Source organism: Lynx canadensis, chromosome D2 (assembly GCF_007474595.2).
Source record: "Lynx canadensis isolate LIC74 chromosome D2, mLynCan4.pri.v2, whole genome shotgun sequence".
NCBI classification, from domain to species: domain Eukaryota; kingdom Metazoa; phylum Chordata; class Mammalia; order Carnivora; family Felidae; genus Lynx; species Lynx canadensis.
In genome coordinates, this window is record NC_044313.2 from 65,462,192 (window position 1) to 65,483,241 (window position 21,050).

General features: G+C 37.9%; 1 protein-coding gene across 5 annotated transcripts in view; it reads left to right on the top strand.

Moving 5' to 3' along the window:
• The window catches only part of ANK3 (ankyrin 3), a 336,335-nt gene that overhangs the window by 89,405 nt on the left and 225,880 nt on the right, over window positions 1–21,050 (top strand). For all 5 annotated transcript variants that reach the window (XM_032595132.1, XM_030334419.1, XM_030334420.1 and 2 more), the window contains exons 2-4: window positions 17,629–17,730; window positions 18,370–18,468; window positions 18,682–18,780. In XM_032595132.1, coding sequence (XP_032451023.1) covers window positions 17,629–17,730; window positions 18,370–18,468; window positions 18,682–18,780 — 300 coding nt within the window. The remainder of the gene's footprint in view (window positions 1–17,628; window positions 17,731–18,369; window positions 18,469–18,681; window positions 18,781–21,050) is intronic.

Sequence of the window (21,050 nt, forward strand, 5' to 3'; positions counted from 1 at the left end):
GACCTCACCCTTCAATTCCTCTGGGCTTTTATCCCCAGACCTCTAATTATCTGACCAGGAAGCTAAGTCCAGTGTATTGTGATTTCCTGGCCGATCCCCACCATATAAGGTATATTTATGCAGTGGAAGAAACTATGTATATTCACAATATTAAGTCTATCCACACTAAACACCAAGATATTTATTTTCTAACCTCAGAAAGAAAAAGAAAAAAAAAACTGTTGGGAAAATGTTCATCTATTCAAGTAAACACTTTCTCTTTTCTCCTGATACCTAGACCAATTTTAGCTTATCACTGTTTTCGGTTGCTATATTTAAGATGTGAATAGTTCGCTGGATTAAATATTTTAGGACTCATGCCAATACCTCCTACATAATAAGGATCCTTAGGCATGAAGCCCTGTTCTGATTCATAACATACCAAATAAATGGAAAAATCCCAAACAGTTGATGTGTCTTATATAATCTACCATGTGTAATGCCAGAAGTAACTGCTATGTATTTCCTAAGTGGTAAGTAGCAATACCTTCGTATTACAAGATGAATTTCTAAGGGACTCTGCAGTTCTTTGTGGTTTAGCCAAGTTGTGCAACAACTTGCTGCTTGTTTTAATTTTTTTAAGTTTATTTATTTGTTTGTTTGTTTGTTTATTGAGAGAGAAAGAGAGAGAAAGTGGCACAGAGGCAGAGGGAGAAGGAGAGAATCCCAAGCAGGGTCCGCACTGTCAGTGCTGAACCTGATGAGGGGTTCAAACTCACAAACCTGAGTCGAAATCCATAGTTGGACACTTAACTGGCAGAGCTACCCAGGCACCCCTTACTGCATGTTTTATAAAAAAAAAAGGTACACACAGACCCCCAGATTTCAGCTGCATAATACTACCCGACTGGGGCTCAGAACAACTTCATTTGATCTCTAAAGAGACAAAGCTGTCTGTTTCTAGCCCTCATCATGCAGCATGGGTCACAATGTTTAGATGCATCACCATGCCGCACAGGATGCATGAGATAACTGTGCATGTAGGGAGTTACAAGATGAATGGTAGTTTGGGGAAAGGAAGGGGGAACAAGTAGACATTGGAGATCCTACTTTTTATTGGAGTGTGGCAGGAAAATCTTCAGCCAAGGACTTATACTAGTTCAAACCATAAAATCATCGACCGCTTCCTTCTTGCTCTTGTACCATGAGGTAGGGAGAACATAAAATCCAGGAATCCTGATTTCTATTTTCAGCAATTTCATAACTAGTTAAGCAAATCATACTTCTCTTTGCTTCAGTTGCCTATTTGTACAGTAGAGATGATGCAGTAATCTACCTCAAAAACCAAAATGTGTTTTTAAAAAAAGAAATGTACATTTTTTTGTAATACAAAGCAAAGCTCTATATTAAGCCAAGATTTAATCATTACTATACTGAATCTTTACTTTCCAGTTTACTAGTTCAGGGCTATGTCTCTTCAGATTATTTAGTACATATTGTTGAGGTGAATCAAGGGCACTTCCATAAATTACTCTCCTGCTCTACCAATTATAAAAAAAAAAAAAAACATGATGGGGGTGCATGTCAACTGATCTTTCCAGGGGTGGGAGAGCCTGATCGCTTAAGACAGCCACTTCCTCCAGTGAACAATGGAGTACGAATTATGCCTCAAGTATTTTATAGGCAGCCTTACATATGGGAGAGTAAAAGAGAATTTCTCAAAAGACATGTTCATGTGGGAAATAATTGAGACAGATGAACTAGATGAAGCATAGCAAGAGAAGAGAAGGGATGACTGATAATGAGAAAGTTTAAGACCCCAATGGCTCTATATTTTTTTGTTCAGCATTTACCTTTTGCCTAATGAATGGAAAAGGCTTTCAGTCATATGTTTTGGAGAGCCTGGCATCCACCAAATTTACACGTTACAAACCAACATTAACTGCTCACTACTTTATGCAACCTTCAATTAGATTCTTGTTTTAACTCATTGGGGAAAATAATTCTCTGAAATAAAAATGATTACAATTTCCAAAGGAGCTAAACCTTCCTCATGTTAATATTCCATCTTTGTGGATTAAGGTGGGGGGAAAAAAAGGAAATTCTCCAGGGCTGTGATATGTTCTGAATTGTTGAGCACTGAGAGAGCTGTTGATAGACTTGTTTTTTTTATTTTTCTAAAGCAACGTATTACCATTTCTCTTGTGTTTCTTCATCCCAAGAGATAACCAGAAATATGTCCAAACACAGCAGAGATATCAAATAAGCCTGCTAATGAATCCAAAAAGATACATTTCAGAAATGATTTCTCCATCTCTGGCTGTCTTCCAGGTTTATTTATTTATTTGGATCTTTATATTTCAGAATAACAAAAGCTGAATGTTTTATGATTTTTAAGGTTAATGTGTCCCTGCTGCATAACTTTACTCATCTGCAAGTGAAGACAAACTCACCCTGTACTGAAATGTCCTTGAATGGAATGAAATGAAGAGATCATGTTGTTTTCACTTTAAGTGTCAAACATATTTTGGCTCAGGAGCCACACACCCCTTTCTACATCTTGTGTTAGGTACTTTGGCTAAAATGGAGCTTTCATTAACATTTTTCCATTTGTGTTCATTTGGGAAAACACCACTTATTAATTCGCTGTGAGAGTACTTTCACATTGTACAGTATCAGGGAGGAACCCACTTGTCATTTAATTGAACCATTCTGTGCATTCCTGACATCATACATACCATTCTGCATCTATATACAAGAGTGTTGGTACATAATCTGTGTACACAGCCCACTAAGGTACTCTGCAACGTCTATAGTGTAAGGAAAGTGTTTTAAATGAAAGTTTTCGGTCAAAGTGGTTTGAAATTCTGTCCCAGGCTACTACGAATCAGAACATTAGATTACTATATTGACCACATATTAGGACATACAAAACTCTCCTCTCCTGATACAAATGGCCTTACATCCCTTGAGACGTAGGCGAAACTCGCTCTTTGAAATCTTTATTTATGTTCCCAGAAAATTTCAGACAAACTCAAATAAATCCTGTTTTACAGCTGAACAGAATCGACTTCACGTTGAGAAGTATTAGAAACACCCACCCACCACCAATACCCGATGTGCTTTTTTTTTTTTTTTTTTCCTATGGGAAACATGTTTCTTCTCTGTATTTATTTTTATTTCTAATCAGTCTCCAGGAGAATTTTAGGTCTCTGAATTCTGGGTGAGAAAAGACACTGCAAGGGGCCTGGATTCTGGGTCTTCCTTTTGATGTAAACCAGATCATAGTAGACAGACTTGATGAGAGTGGGTTTTATCAGCCTGGCAAAGTAAATCCTTAAAAACACTGTCTTTATAAAAACAAAAGCCTTCCAGCACTGTATTTATTTTTTTAACCGGTTCCCAGTTCCCTCTACTTAAAGATAAAGATGGAAATGTTGTTTTGCCTTTCAGTTTTAGAGGGGCCGCTGTGCGCAGAAGCCCTGGCAGATCTGAAATGTGCAACAGCAGGGGCCTTGCTGGCAGAGGCCCCAGTGGAAAGATGGTAACCATGCCTAACATGTGTTAGGGGACAGTGACCTCATTTTCAGGGATGAACTAAGGTTAGTTCCAAGCAAAGTCCTTACAAACAAAGGCAGCCTTGTAGCAATGGGAAGGAATCTGTGGAGGCAACCCCTGTCCTTTGGGTGGTTTTGATAGAGATGATTACAAATATAGATAGTCTTTGGAAGCATTTCCCTTAATGCTTAACTAAGCCCTCACCCCCTCTCTCACTCCTCCCATTGCTGATTTATAGGTGGAAACCCACTGGTTTATTTCCAGTAACTAGGTAGCAATTAAATCAAAAAGAATGAAATCTTAATAATTCAAGATCTTCCCTAACTAGAAGGGTTCTAGTTTTTTTTCAAGCACTTGCCATACAAAAGACACACACACAAAATTCCCTTTTGAGATCTCTGCACCTCACCCCCCAAAAACACACACCTAAAAAGAACTTATCTGCTAAGATAAAGACCTAATACCCCTGGGTAGGGGAGGGGGACCAGTCTCCTAAAGATTTGCGGTTGTTTGTTGACAAGAGACAGATTATCCCATGAATGTCACAGTTGTTGTAGGTTGTGCAATTGGTCACATTCTTTTGAAATTGGTCAGAAATTAGATCACTGTGCAAGATATCTATAAAATATCAGCACACAATATCATACTCTAAAATATCTGGAAACTTTGAGAGGGCACTATCTGAATGGCCATGTCTCTGGGTATAAGCTATAATTCCACTCTAGTCTAGTGGGTTAAAAAAAAATCCCTCCTTTGTTACTGCCTCCCCCCGCACATGCTTGAGTAGCCCTGTGGCTCCATGTCCAATCTCAAAGCCTTAAATTTGGAAGAATGTGACTCTCAAGCTATTTTTTTTTCTGTTGAACATTGTTTTATCCCACATAAATATACCAGTCTTAGATTTTGAGGAGTTCTACAAAGCAGTTCCATTTATATTTCAAAACTAAAACTGACATTAAATCACAAATTAAGGAGCAATAGCACAGAGGACGTTGGGATTTTGATAAGCAGCCCCCATACTGTGCAAATCCCCTTCCTGATTGAGAATAATTTACAAATCTGTTATTACTTTCTTCACCAAAAATTACTGCTTGATACCACCAAGGAAAGCCTTCCATCTTTCACTTGTGGGTACAAAAGTTTGCTTTAAATGGGGGATATAGAGGGGCGCCTGGGTGGCGCAGTCGGTTAAGCGTCCGTCTTCAGTCAGGTCACGATCTCGCGGTCCGTGAGTTCGAGCCCCGCGTCGGGCTCTGGGCTGATGGCTCAGAGCCTGGAGCCTGTTTCCGATGCTGTGTCTCCCTCTCTCTCTGCCCCTCCCCCGTTCATGCTCTGTATCTCTCTGTCCCAAAAATAAATAAACGTTGAAAAAAAAAATTAAAAAAAAATAAAAATAAAAAAAATAAATGGGGGATATAGAAGAGTAAAAGAGAAGGGTAAAAGGCAATTATGAAAGCCAAAATTTAAAAATCTTAACATTCTCTTATGTGAAAATAAAAATCTGTCAGCAGACCTTCAGAATGCCTCTCACATTGTTCTTTTCTTTTCCATCCTCCCTGCTATCCCCCCAAAGTATCCATATCACATACAGCCATATTTGTTTATTTTTTATGGCAATGTAATTAACATACAATGTTTCATTAGCTTTAAGTGTACACCATAGTGATTCAACAATTCTATACCTTATGCTTTGCTCACCAAGATAAGTGTAGTCACCATCTGTCGTCATACAGTGGGATTACAATATCATTGACCATATTTCCTACTTTGCTTTTCACCTCCATGACTTATTTGTTCCACAAGTGGAAGTTTGCACCTCTTTTTCCTCTTTCTCTATTTCAGCCATCTCCCCCCACCCCTCCCCTCTGGCAACCACCAGTTTGTTCTCCTCATTTAAGAGTCCGGTTTTTGTTTGTTTCTTTGTTCATTTGTTCTTTAGATGTTATATATAAGTGAAATCATATGGTAATTGTCTTTCTCTGTCACATACCGCTGTATTTTTACTCTCACCTAATTCTGTGGTGCTCACGTCTGGTTGCACATTAAAATCCTTTGAGCTGTGTTTATTAAAATGTCTCATCTCAGACCAATTGAATGTCTGGGGGTAGGGTCTGAGTGTCTCATTTGTTTGCTTGTTTGTGTAAGTCTTCCCCTGGAGATCCTTGAGGCATAATAAATTAACAGCCAGTGACCTATAGCTCTTTTTGTCTCCATTTTCTTCTACATGAAGCTGCTGTCAACTAAGTAGGCTAAAACGTAGATTTAAAACTTTCTTCCCACTCATCAAAACCCTGCACTGTGTCCTGATAGCTTTGCGATGAAGTTAAATCAAATTTAAATGCCATTCCAAACCTTCTGTGAACTTCTCCTTTACCAATCTCTCTAGGGGCCTCCCCTTTTCAATAGATTGTCTATTTGCCATTCCTGAAACCTCCCCATTTCCATATCTCTGCCCATTTTTCCTTCCTTCTTTTCTCCACTGACTTGGTCCCCTCTAGAATTCCTGCCTCTCTTCTTAGTTGTTTTCCCAGCCATATTCAGTGTGCAGAAATGGCTCTTCTCAATAGCATCTATAGACTTCATCATCTTCTTTAGGATCTTCTACCTTAAATTCTCATTCCACCTGCTGTCTCCAGCCTTCACAGCTAGATTATAACATCATTGAAAACAATAACTGTATCCTCAAGGTTGAGGCCAAGTAGATATCACTGCTTAACTGCCAGATATTGAACCCTGTATTGAATATGAATCCTTAATCTTCATGATGGAATAAATAATGTAATACTCACTTTGAAGATTTGTTTTACTAGTTAGAAGAGATATAATATTTATTTCTTGAAGACCCAGACTTGTGAATTCATGATCTACACAACACCATAGTGAGGTTGAGAATGTGGATTTAACTAAACAGATTTATTTATTTTCTGATATGTCTGCATAGATATGCTGGTTGGCATTCACATTTGAATTGGTGTATCCAATGTGAGAAAACTAAAAAATTGCTGCTCTTCCTGGGCCGTATTTTCTGAGGTATGACCAGGCAACAGGTCTGTTAGATCTGGCCATCCAAATCATTCTTCTGCATGTTTTTATTAGAAGAAGTTTTGTTAGAGGTGTCTTACAATCTTCTTGAAATTAACTTCTTGAGAAGCAGAAAACAAGGTTAACAGATGGCCTTTTATATAGCAAAATTTATATCAGTAATTATTTGGTTAATTTAAAAAAAATGATTCATAGCCAAGAACACTAAAAGGTACATATATTTGGTAAATATTTGAGTGTTACCTTAAATCACATACATGTGCATCCATTTGCCCAACATGGATTTAAAGATGAAGACTTTTCTCAGAGTATGGATCTCCGACTATAATTGTCGTTGGCCTTCCGTACCATAAATGCTCTTTCTAGGAGTCCCACTTTTCATCTCTTTAATGGAAAGCTAGAGATTAATCTGTGAAGTAATCTGAGTATAGAATCTTTATGGATTTTTCTGATTTTTATTTTAGCCCCTTACAATCCTCTCATTCCTATCTGATTTAGCAGAAATATTTTTAGGAACTTCTTTCTACTATGTCTTTCCAAAGTATTTAACTTAGTTTTCATAAAAGTATCCTTTCTCTGCATTGTTTTAAAGTTTAAATAATACCTAATTAAATTATGTAATTACAACAACCAGGACCACTGGTCTAAACATGCTAGAAGAAAACCACAACTGACTACCAGTAGGAGTAGGGGTATCTATTTGGGAGTCATCCTGTGTTGGACGAAAGGGGTGAAAAGAACCCCTTTATTGGTGAAGAGAACAATGACCACATTCCAGCAATATCTGGAAAGTTCTAGCAGAGTACCTGTCACTCCGATGACTCTAAATAAACGTTGCTGCTCTTTTTCTCCTTCTTTACTCAAGGAACATGAGTTCTTTTATATTATTCCGGAACATTTAGCCAAGGAAGCATTAGAATTGGGAATAAGGGCAGAGTTCTAAAACCAGGTAGACGTGAATTCAAATCTTGCTTCTGCAAGTTTCTAGAAAACTGCCCTTGGGTAAATTATCTAACCTTTTTCATCTGTAAATAGAGATGATAGTAACACAGACTTCACAGACCTGTGAGACTGAATTTGGGGTGATCTACAGAAAATGCCCCACATATTAGAAGTGTCCAATCACTGTTAGTTACAATACCATGTTATTAGGTATCAGAGCACTTAAAGACCTCCTGATTCATAAAACACAATAGACTCCAGGCCTCACCTGCATACACTTTCTGGCAGTTATTACTGAAGCAGATACATTTCTCCACAGGTGATCCCAGCAAGCATCACAAAAATAAGGTGCTTTGCCTAAGGTGAATTGGGAAACCAGAGTAATCTCAGACTCACTGAGCATCACCCCTTTTATCTTCTCTTCAAGTGTGGAAGAACCCCTAAGTCTGTCCCTGGACTCTTACCTTTCTTTGGTGAAATGGAGAAACAGCAAGGAAGAGCAGACTTTTTTGGTTCCTAATTAAGTTTCTGTAGGATTTCGCTTCTTGAGGAATGATTAGAGCATTGGACCATGCAAGGGATCAGCATTTCTTGGTTCAGCGTGTACTGGGATTCTGTTAGGTAGAACTCTGTCCTGAATAAGGCAAGCACCTGCCCAAAAAGACATTACTGTCCATCTTGATAGACTCACTGGATCCTGAGCAAAACAGAGCACATGCTGTGGGAGTCCCAAGGTCAGGGGAGGGGTGTCATATCTGGTATTTGGGGAGAAAATTGCACAGATGAAGTGACAGTTGAACTGGTCCTAGGACTTAGTTACTACACCTGTTGACGGGGGAGAGGGAGTGAGGTCTACTAGTCAGCAGAGAGATGTCCTGGATGACATCACAGTGACAGGATATTATGGGGCCTGTCTAGAAATAATAAGTGGGAGAAATGAAAAGCTGTCTAGATTGCTGTCAAGATCAGTATTTGTGTTTTTGGTTTGGGTTGGAAGTGTTTGTTTGCATCAGGATTTAAAGGGCCTTGGAGGCTATGCAATAGCAATTGAATACTGTGATTTAAAAGCAGAAACATTTTTACAAATGAAGCTTGCCATCAAACATCAACATAAAAAGCAGATACTAGCGTATCTACTTGGGGTGAAACTGCAAATAGGCATAAGGAAATCAGCTTACTCTGCCTCACTCTTGATCTTAGTTTGTCTGCTAGGGCCCCACGGAACCACTGGTATTGAGGAAGGAGCCTGGGTTTTTATCAAATACTTATGGCTTTCAATCCTTGCTGCTTACTTATTAGCTGTGTGACCTTGGGCAAGCCACTTACTTTCATGAAACTCAGTTTTTCACATCTGCAATGCAGGTTCCTATCTTGATTGAATTTTTAAGAAATAAACACTAACAATGCATGTGTAAAAATTACATATGTAAAATGCTTAGTGGAGTCTGACCTATAGTAGGCATTCACTAAATTGCACTTACTGTTTTTGTCATGATTTTCTCAGAACCCTCAGTGGCTCCTCAGTGAGCTCCTGAACAGTGTTCGGTGCTCCTGGAATATTCAGCTAGGGATAGTGTACTGGCTACAACCTCTTAGAGGTTTTCAGAATGATCTGGGCATCACATGGCTAGGGCCTGAACTGGGCAATTAGAACAGGGTGAATAGAAAAAAAAAAAAAAAAAAAAAAAAGAAAAGAAAAGGTTAAGCATATTCCCAGCTGTAAGGAAAGCTAAAATGTTAGGATAATGATAAAAATAAGTCCTTTGAAGTGCACTTGTAAACTGGCACAAAAGTAAGGGACCTATAGAGGTAAAAATGACATGAAAGCAAGAACCAGTTTTACTTGTCTACATAGACACAGGGCCCAGGAGACAAAGCCTAGAACATGCCCAAGTGGGCAGTCTAATAAGAGATCCCCTAATAAACTGGGCTCCAAAGGGGTTGGCTCCCAGTACAGGGGTGGACAGGAAATAAATCTACCACATAAAAAGAGTAGCAAAAACTTGCCTGTCTCAATTTGTCACCAGCTGGAAGGAAAAAAAAAAAATCTTCCCTGAGAATTTGTAACCACAAGGAATCCCTCATATCCATACCAGCTTGAAATCTAAATTTATTTGTGTAGTCTTTAAAACAAAACCAAAAAAACTCTCAAGGCAAACATTTATTTTAAAAATAATCTTGGGCTGATAGTGCCTCTAAGCAACTGGAAGAAGAAATGTTAAATTCGTTTTTGGAGTATGGCATCCTTAACCCAGGCCCGAAAGAATTCCCAAAGATTAATTTCTAAGGAATATGAAGTCATGGTCAATAATCACAAACCACAGAAAGTGTAAATTGGTACAATCACTTTGAAAAACAATTTTCCATTCACTGGTACAGTTGAGTTAGCACATACCAAGTGACACAGCGTTTATGATAGTAGGTATGTACCTTAAAAATCCTTGCCTGTTTGCACCAGGATTAGAGCCAGAATGTTCATGGCAACCCTGTTCATAGTAGACCCAAACTGGAAACAACTCAAACATTCATCAACTCCACAGTGGATAAATAGATTGTGTAACAATCACATAATGGAATCTTCTGCAGCCACAGTGATAAATCAGCTGCAGTTATACATGTCAGCGTGAATGACTCTAAGACAACATTAGACAAAGGACGCATGTCACAGAAGGATCCATAATGTATGATTCCATTTACAGAGAGTGCAAAGACAGTCCACTACATAACATTTAGGTTGGGGAGGTTTACATAGATGTTGAGAATGATTAACTAGAACAGAGGATGCCTTTGGAGAGCCGGTCAAAGAAGGGCTCATTGGAAGTCTATGGAGTGCTTGTAACTTTCATTTTTGAGTTTACTGGGCATGCGGCTGTTTCTTCCATTATTTTTCTTTAAGCTGTTCATATATGCTTCAGGCATTCTTTTGTATGTATGATATACATTATGATAAGTGCTTTTTAAAAGGAGGATAAACACTGTAAAAGTCCCTGGAGGCAGAATGTTTGATAAGAAACATACACATAATTTTCTAGAAGAGAGTTTGAGGGAGAGACTAAAGAAGAAATAAGTAAGTAATCAAAGATTCACACTTCGCATCACACACACATACACACATGATCTGTAGCTATTTATGGTGACAAATGTTAACTAGACCTATTGTGATGATCATTTTACAATATATACAAATATCAAGTCAGTACATTGTATACCTGAAAGTAAATATGATTGTTATATGTCAATCATACCTCAATTAAAAAAAAAAAGATTCACACCAAAATTGTATGCCTGAGTGGCTTGGAAATCTTGGGACCTTTAAATACAAATAAGAAAATGAAAGGAATTTATGATTCACATCTCTGACATTAGTACCTAGTTGTTGCAGCAGATGCTTTATACATTGATTATAGATTATAATATTTGTTGTTGCAGTGAAGGTCAGGGAATTGTGGGACATGGAAGTGGAAATGTTTTGGTATCCAATGGGTGCAATGTACATGCAGAATGTTAGGCTTCAAGAGAATGGTGGAAACCATGGTAGTGATGAGGTCACTTTGGGAACGAGCACGGGGGGGAAAGAAATATGAGTTCTGAAAATAGGAAACACCCATTTTTTAGTGATGGGTTGGGACAGTAAGGAACAAAAAAGAGTGAACAAAGACATGAGGGAAACTAAGGGGAAGACTTTCAAGAAAGAGAAGGGGGTCAGTAATGTCAAATGGTTTTACATTAAGAAAAGGCAGAGCTAACGTTTAAGCAATGGGATTCGATGATTGGAAGGTCATCAGTGATTTTGTGCAGAGAGGCTTGACTGATGAACCAGATAAGCCATATTGCCAAGAACTCAAATATGAATTAGTGTTAAGGATATAGAAGCAGTGAGACTAACCCAGACCAAGCCTTGAACATGTTTGATGCTAATAGGGTGATTTTTTTTTAATATATGAAATTTGTTGTCAAATTGGTTTCCATACAACACCCAGTGCTCATCCCAAAAGATGCCCTCTTCAATGCCCATCACCTACCCTCCCCTCCCTCCCACCCCCCATCAACCCTCAGTTTGTTCTCAGTTTTTAAGAGTCTCTTATGCTTTGGATCTCTCCCACTCTAACCTCTTTTTTTTTTCCTTCCCCTCCCCCATGGGTTTCTGTTAAGTTTCTCAGGATCCACATAAGAGCAAAAACATATGGTATCTGTCTTTCTCTGTATGGCTTATTTCACTTAGCATCACACTCACCAAAATAAAGTTATAATTATTTATTGAGTGCTTGCTATGCACTCACACTAAGCACCTGATATAAACAAGCTAATTTAATTCTGATACTAGATTATTTTATGCCCATTTGACAGCTGAGAAACTGGAGGCACACGTAAGAAGCTTGCCAAAGTTACTTGATAAAACTTACCTCTAATAAGTGGAGTAGCTAGGGTGCAGGCTAACAGCAGTAGAGAAATAGAGGAGATCATCATTTGCAGGGAGTGCTAGGTAGAAATGTGGGGGAAAGTTTTTTGCTTTGTTTTTGTTTTAAGTTGTTTAAGAAACACCTGAGTATGTCGGTAAGCAGAGGGCAGGACACCAGTAGAGAAAAGGACCCTGAAGCTTACAGGAAGGATGCTCTTACCCTTCATACAGTTCCCAGATAGTTGGGAAAATGAGATAAAAGAAAAAGATTCAAGAATTGGTAGATCAGGTATTAACAGTTCTCAGACATTGCTCCCTGAGGTTTAGAAGCAATGGAGCACAGCTCTATTACATACTCACTGAGCCTCCAATCTACATTTCTTCTGCCAGTCCACTGTCAGCCTGATCTTGAGGCTTCAACTAAACTCATTAAAGGAATTGTGGTCTAGAGAGGATATACCTGAAAGTACTTACATAGTTAATTTAATGGTTGGATGGACTGATGGATGGATGGAAGATGAATGAATGAACCAAGAGTTCGCAAGCATAAACTATGGAGCAAACATTTATTAAGCCCTTTCTCAAGCTAGTGATTAACAGCCTAGACTCTGGAGTTAGACTGTCTGGGTTTGTATTTCTGCCACTCATAAGCTGTGTGTCCCTGGGAAAGTCATTCATCCTTTCTATAGCTCAGTTTCTTCATCTATAAAATGGAGCTAGTAATTGTTCTTATTTGTATCAGTTGCTTAGGGCTGCCATAACAAACCACCACAAACTCAGGGGCTTATGGCAATAGAAACTTACTCACAGTTCTGGAGGCCGGAAGTCCAAAATCAAGGTGTCCACAAGGCCACACTTCCTCCAAAGGCTTGAGTGGATAATTCTTCCTTGTGTCTTCCAGTTTCTGGTGGTTCCTGGCATTTTGTTGTTGTTGTTGTTAATGTGTATTTATATTTGAGAGAGTATGTGAGTGGGAGGTGGGGGCACAGCACAGAGCTGATGTGGGGCTCGAATTCACAAACCTTTAGATCATGACCTGAGCTGAAGTCAGACACTTAACAAACTGAGCCACCCAGGTGCCCCACCTGGCACTTTTTGTCTTGTGTCAACTTAACTCCAGCCTCTTCCTGCATCTTTACATGTTCTCTCTTACGTATCTGTGTGTCTTGTCTTTTTTTTTTTTTTTTTGAGATATAGTTGACATATACTATTATATTAGTTTGAGGTGTACAATATAATGATTTGATATTTATATATTTTCTCTTCTTCTAAAACCATCAGTCATTGATTTAGGGCCCATTCAAATCCAGTCTGACCTCATCTTAACTAATTATTTGTGCAAAGATCCTATATCCATGTCCTGTGTCCTATGCCATCTTCTGGGGTCCCAAGATTTTGGAGAGACACAATTCACTACACTACTTCATGTAAATATTATAAGGACTAAACTAACGTAAGGATTCATGCAATTAATACATACTGTAGTAAGTGACTAATATAATGAAGTTAATGTAAGTGCTTGTAATAGTGTCTAGCATATAGTCAGAGGTATAAAGTATTAGTTTATTACTGATGTTGGCACTCAGGAAATGATTATTCATTCCAATCACTGCTTTCTGCTGAAAATATCAATATGCCAGTATAGGTGGAAATGCTGAGTTATTAGATTAATCCATAATAATACTTGACTCTACCCTTGAAGCTGTTTCCTTGAAAAACACACGTGGTTCGTATTTCTTTCCTGTCTTGTAAAATGACTAAGTAGACAAGACATGAAATGGTGATGAAAGACATTATCATTTTCCAGATTCTTCATACAGATTTTGATCATCTATGGGAAAAAATGCTGACTGACCTGCTTATATTCATTTTGTGCCAACTGACTCACTAGGCAATGATCTCCTCTGTTTGACTTTTCACGTGGCAGAGCTTACCTTCTCATGAGAGCTGATTTCCTTTCATAGGGCTTTGTCTACAACTGGCTTTAAGAGGCGTTGTTTTGATACCATGCTTAGGACTAAAACCCAGGCTGTAGTCTGTGTAAAGAGTGACTCCCAAGTTTTTGATGAAATGACAGCTCAGAGACACAACACATTGATATTGAGCCAAATACAAAATATTATATATTTTTAGCATTAAGGAAATAAAGAGCATCATATAGGTACTAAGGATAGAATTTGAAAAAAAAATAGGGAAGAATCCATTATTTACACTTCCACTTAAGAAACATGATTTGGTAAAGTGTAAGAGGGAGGTGAAAGCGAGCCTTCACTGGTGCCAGTATGTTTCGCTCACGTCTGTGCAGCCAGATGTCAGCCTTGACTAGCGCCCCATCCATGTTCAGCAAATATTTGTGGAAGACAGGGCTGCATTGTTTGAAGGTGGTTGAGAATAAAAGGAGGATCTTCTTGGTTCTTCTTCTGAAGGCAGGAATAACCACACTCCCTAAGTTGTCATTTTTCTTCAAGGCAGGCTTCATTTTCTTCCTCTTGCTTTTTCTTTGTATTCTCTTCCTTCTTTATTGCCCATACTTTTTCTTGGAAGTATAAAGTAGCTGATTGTTCTGTATCAGTGTGTTAAGCATGCCTGTGCATAACAGAGGGCTGAGAAAAGGGAAGAAAATAATTTTTTTTTGTTTCTTCTCTTTTTCTTAAAGTTCTCAGGTGATAAATTAGCTACCTTAGAGAATTATTTGATACTAGGGTCACTGGGTGAGACGTATACAGTGAAGGTATCCACCGGAAAACTCTTAATCATTTATCTACTGCTCATGGATTCATGTTAAACATGTTCTTAAACATGGATCCGTGAGCAGGGTTGGCAATCCTGAGCCACATGAAATGAGTGTGCAAATTTTGTGTGCACGCACAGGTTTGGTGTGTATGTGCAGATTTGGTGTATGTGTGCATATATGTACAGTTGTTGAAGGAAAGGGATTTCTTTGCAACTTTTGTTAGTCTCAAAAGAATCTGAACTCCAAATAGGTAGAGAAGCACTGGATTAGAATTTTTTTTATCGTTGTATTTTGTTTTGCTTTAGAGATTCTGGTGAGAAAATTTCGGAGAGGAAAATGGGCAGTATATACAGTTGTCAAAACTTTTCAGATATGGAATCAACTCAGAGGCTTTTCTTGAATTATGATACCTCTGTTTGAACTTCTTTAGTAGCTGTTTTTATGCACTCAGAGTCAGAATTGGGGATGCTTAACCCACAGTTGTTATCTCTGGCAGTTGAAACATCCAATACTGATGTCATTTGTTCCCAGAACAGCCTCAGAGCCCTTCTGGGCAAATTCGCTGATAAGTCATTGAGCAGGCACAAAGAAGATGATGTTTTACGGTACAATGAGCCATCCTCGCATAGCTAATTTATTTCTAACTGGACTTGAAACCAGACAACCGTGCCCCCAACCATCTCAAAGTAGCAAACCTCTTTAAAAACTGTATTTTATTTTTCTTGAAATTCCTTCAAACTTTTGGTTTGTCCTTTGTCTAATTTGAAGCCATATCTCTTGTCCTCCTCTTACTTAACCCTCTGTTCTGATTAAATGATTTGCATGCTTGACTCACATCCCAATTTTATTTTAGCAATAGCTACGTGTGTTCCCAGATACCAACTCAATGGCTTAGTTTATCATCTTTGGCAGTCAGCTTTGTATTCTAGCAGGTTCTCCATTTAGATAGCTGCGGCTGCTGTTACGAATAAAACTTCCTGTATTGTTGCAGGCAATATTTTAATTAGTACAGTTATTTCCATACAATTTACTTATTTGTTGATTCATTCATTCACAAAACCATTTTTAGGCACCTGCTGTGTGCCAGGATGCTTCTAATTCCAGGGGAAACACAAAAATGAATGTTATACATATAGTCACTGGCCTGCAGTAGGTCAAGGCATGTGGTAACTCAGGCAGGCCTACAATCTGTAAATAAATTGGTTTTCTCTTTATTTAGAGCAGTGGTTCTCAGCTGGGAAAATCCCTCTTCCCCAATTGCCAAGGGAAATTTGGCAATTCAGGATATATTTTTAGTAGTCACAAATAGGTTATAGTTGTTAGAGGCCAGGGATGCTAATAAACATCGACAAGACCATCTCCCACATCAAAGAATTCCTTGGATCAAAATGCCAGTAGGGGTGGGTGGTTGGCTGAGTTGGTGGAGTGTGCAACTCTTGAGGTTGTGGGTTTCAGCCCCATGTTGGGGATAGAGATTACATAAAATAAAATAACATCTTTCTTTAAAAAATGCCAATAATGCTGAGATTGGGAAGGTATGATTTAGACAAAGGAATACTTCTTCAGGGAGAGGTGTACTGCTATAAATGAGGAGGGTGGAACACATAGAAATAGTGGCCTATCCTTTGAAGACCTGAGCAAATCAAATCCTAACTAAATTGACCCACACCAGAACCAAAGACTCTTCTGAGAATGGAATTTCCTTGATCACAATTACATTTCCAAGGATGAAGTAGCACTCCTCAAAGATTGGCATCTTGTCAGCTTTCTGTATGCCTACCCCTTGATCAAGGCTACCTCTGCTTATTCTTAAGGGACTCACAATTTAGAGAGGAAGAAGGACAGGTATACCAAAAACTATAATGCTGTGTGAGAAATACCTAGAGGAGTCAACAAAATTCATGCTTTGTGAGCACCAAGCAATTAATCTCTGACTGGGAGGTCTGGGAAGGCTTTCCAGATGAGGTGGCCTGTGAACAGGGGCTTTGAAGGTATTTGCCAAATGGCTGAAAGAAGACAATTTCCTCTGTTATTTCAGCCATACCCCCACATGATGGCATTGATAACCAATGATGAGATGTTTTTGGCTACCCTTTCAGGAAAACCTGCTTCTATGTTGTTCTACACTGAGCAAGACTCCTTTACAAGTTGTGCAGACCCAACTTTGAATTCTTTCATCTCCCTGTCTTCTTTCCATTAAAGGTTCACTGGTATAGGTGGTTTCAACCCCACAATCAGAAGTACTAGTGTTTAGCAGAAAGGCAGAGTTGTAAGCTTTTGGTGAATGCATTACAGATTTGGTTTTTGTTGCTTTCCAGTTTATATGCATTTATTTATTTGCTCTTGCTAATGTTCCTAATAGAGTTTTCTTAGGTGGTAGCCTTAGCTTGCTTGAAAATATATGGAAAGTACTCTTCACAGTTTGTACAGAAATTTATAAATGCTTTTCAGAAACATTCTATGTTCTAACACATGGCTTTGTGCTGTGGGAAAATCCAAGAGAACATCCTACAAATTCCTGTTAAACTAGTATAATAACATTAAACATATTTGTGAATCTATGAATTGAAAAATTGGTGGGGACAGTTAAATATGAAAGAATGGAATAGATGTTAAATTTCTGTAAAATAGAATAATGAGATTTTCATAATGAAACCACCAGGAAGTTATAGGATTTCTCTTTAGTCCCTAGGAATTGTATGTTGATTGAAGGCACCTACATATTATGGGAAATTTTCTCAGTTATGACATCACACAAAGGGTAACTTTGTATACTTGAAACTAACTTTTCAAGAATGTATCCTTTTCCTGGTGATTTCACAAAGACTTTTTAGAGTATTTTCATGTTAGAAATACAGTAGTTCAATTTAAAAATATTGACTTTAAAAATCTTTTTAGTTTGGACTATAAGCTGAATTGCTCTAACATGTATATGAGTTTCATTTCATCAAAATGTTTTTCTTTTTTCTTTTAGTCTGATGCCAATGCAAGTTACTTAAGAGCAGCTCGAGCTGGACACCTTGAAAAGGCTCTTGACTACATAAAAAATGGGGTTGACATAAACATTTGCAATCAGGTTAGTTGTGGTTTTTGTTGCTGTTTAATTTTCTAGTTAAAATTTTAAAAAATCCAGACTATAAACTCCTTGAATCTTTCCTTAGTTGTTACCAAGACTTTCTCTTTCTTGCCTTTTTTCTTTTTTCTGGCTAAACATCATCAGTCAGATTTTCAAATTACTCTGCTTTGTTAAAGGGGCATTCACACATGTAGGTATGCATTCTTTAAGAATTCTTAAAATTTATGGGGCGCCTGGGTGGCGCAGTCGGTTAAGCGTCCGACATCAGCCAGGTCACGATCTCGCGGTCCGTGAGTTCGAGCCCCGCGTCGGGCTCTGGGCTGATGGCTCGGAGCCTGGAGCCTGTTTCCGATTCTGTGTCTCCCTCTCTCTCTGCCCCTCCCCCGTTCATGCTTTGTCTCTCTCTGTCCCAAAAATAAATAAAAAAAAAAAAAAAAAAAAGAATTCTTGAAATTTAGTAAAAAATGATACCAGAACAACCTGCCTAATTTTCAAGTACCTTTATTCCTAATTCAAGATTCTATACTGCACACATACAAGTGATTGTTGGTGGGATATTATCTTCAGAGTTCTAAGTAGACTGTTTGCTGCTCTATTCTCAACGTGCTGAGTTAAAGTTTTCCCTTCATTCTTAATCAGAATGGGTTGAACGCGCTCCATCTTGCTTCTAAAGAAGGCCATGTAGAAGTTGTTTCTGAACTGCTACAGAGAGAAGCCAATGTGGATGCAGCTACAAAGGTCAGTATCACATATTTAATGGTTTTTATGTCAATTGACAGATTCAGTAAGGATTCAGCCTTTGATAAGAATCAGGGCAAGCTTCTCATGAGATACTTATCAACCAACCATGTTCTCTTTGGGGAACTTAGAAACATAGAAGGATTCCATATTTTATAAAATGTTGAAACAAAGAGATAAAGAGGGTGAGTGATGTATCTTTTCATTTTACAGAAAGGAAACACAGCCTTGCATATAGCATCTTTGGCTGGGCAAGCAGAGGTGGTAAAAGTCTTGGTCACAAATGGAGCCAATGTCAATGCACAATCTCAGGTAAACCCACCAACTCTATTGCCAATAAATTTTGTTATAATTTATAAATGTTTGGGTCAAGTCCTTGCTTGGCATATGTATCCTCTGAGAATATAATTCCTAAGAGTTATATTCAATGAACAGTTATGTTGTTGCAGATTATTTAAATTCATATATATCCTCATTTGCAATATATTTCTGTGAGAGAGATTTTTAAAAGTCATCCATCTAGAAAGGGGAACCCTCTTGCACTGTTGGTGGTAATGCAAACTGGTGAAGCCACTCTGGAGAACAGTATGGAGGTTCCCCAGAAAAACTAAAACTAGAACTACCCTATGATCCAGCAATTGCACTATTAAGTATTTACCTAAAGGGTACAAAAATACAGATTTGAAGGGGTACATGCACCCCAATGTTTATAGCAGCATTATCAGCAATAACCAAACTATGGAGAGAGCCCAAATGTCCATCAACTGATGAACAGATAAAGAAGATGTGGTATATATTTACAATGGAATATTTCTCAGCCATCAAAAGGAATGAAACTTGCCATTTGCAAAACATGGATGGAGCTAGAATGTATTTGCTAAGTGAAATAAGTCAATCAGGGAAAGACAGATACCGTATGATTTCACTCATGTGTGGAATTTAAGAAACAAAACAGATGAATATGTGGGAAGGTGGGGGAAAAGAGAAGAGAGAAAAACAAACTATAAGAGACTCTTAACAATAGAGAACAAACTGTGGGTTGATGGAGGGAGGTGAGTGGGGGTAAATGGGCGATGGATACTAAGGATAAGCACTGTTATATGTAAGTGATGAATCACTGATTTCTACTCCTGAAACCAAATTACACTGTATGTTAAGTAACTAAAATTTAAATTAAAAAATAATAAAAAATTAAAAAGTTATCCATTTATGAAACTGTATGACTGGTAGTCATAGACACAAATATTTAGGGAATATTTGTAATGTAGGGTCTTTTACTATTTTATCATGCTAGCTTAGGTCCAGCCTCAGTATTTATTAACTTACAAAGGAAATGAGAGTTCCTGTAAGTGAGGAAATGCTCTTAATAGTTCATAATATCTCAGTGCTTTATATAGCTGAAAATGGGAAGACACTGCTTAATTCCTGTTTAGTAACTAAGGCCTCCTTGTTGTTCCATGAAACAGATTAAAATAAAAAAACACACAGAATAAACTTTAAAATTTCCTAAACTAAAAATTCCAGATTCTTTGTATTGGATATACACTAATAATTTATTTAGTAGGTCCTCCTGTGTGCTCTGAGTCTTGCATGAAGTTCTAAAAAGAACACAAGTATATTACCGTTTGGTAGACTTTCAGTCTAAAAAAAAATTACTTTAAAATAGGTTTAAAAATTGGTCCTCACAATTCAAAATTTTCATTATTTGAGTTCCCACAGAAATAAGATTGTATAGAAAAGCAAACATCATCATAACACAGAAATATTCACTAAGGACCTGACCATTTTTAAAACTGGCCCTTCCTCAAACGTTCCTTCTAGTTGGATGCTTTCATCTACCCTTGTGTGCAAGTGTGAACTCCAGGAGGTTGGATATTGAACAAATTGATTATGGAACAAAACAGCAAGTTTTGCAAGACACAGGATTGCATGAAGTTAGGGGGATGGCATGGGGGAACACTGGCTGCACAGCTGTGGGTTGTGTTTTTTTCTGGCAATGTGTGAAGAATTAGGATGATTCTCTGATAAGTGTTTCAAGTGAGAATGAGTTGAAATCAAATGGTTTAATGATTTAATCAAAGATTAAATTACCCTCCCCCCCAAAAATTAGGTGAGGTCTTTGGTTTGCAAAATACATTTGCAAAAAGACTGTATTTTTACTTAAGCAGTGAAAATAAAAAGTGAAGGACATCAAGCTACCATATAATTTTGTTGGAAAAATTACCCTTTTTTTTTCCACGGAAATCCTATTTGATTTAGGCTTTGTTCATTGTGAGAACTTGTACATGCATCCAGTTATAGCCAATATTTGCTTAACTCCTAAACTTGCTTTTACAGTTTCTAGTTTTGTCTTTTACAATAAAGTCTCAAACTAACTTTTTTCATTTTAAGTGTACTTGATTTCCTCAGCCTTTTTCAGTACTGATTATCTTTGGATAACAGGATCCTCCTATATTTCATGGGTCCACAGAATTGCAGTGACACCCTCCATGGTTAGTAACATGGTTCCGATGCTGTTAAATATCAGTGTCATGGAAAAACAACTGTGTGGCACTTCCAAACATGTGCTTTCATGTATATCT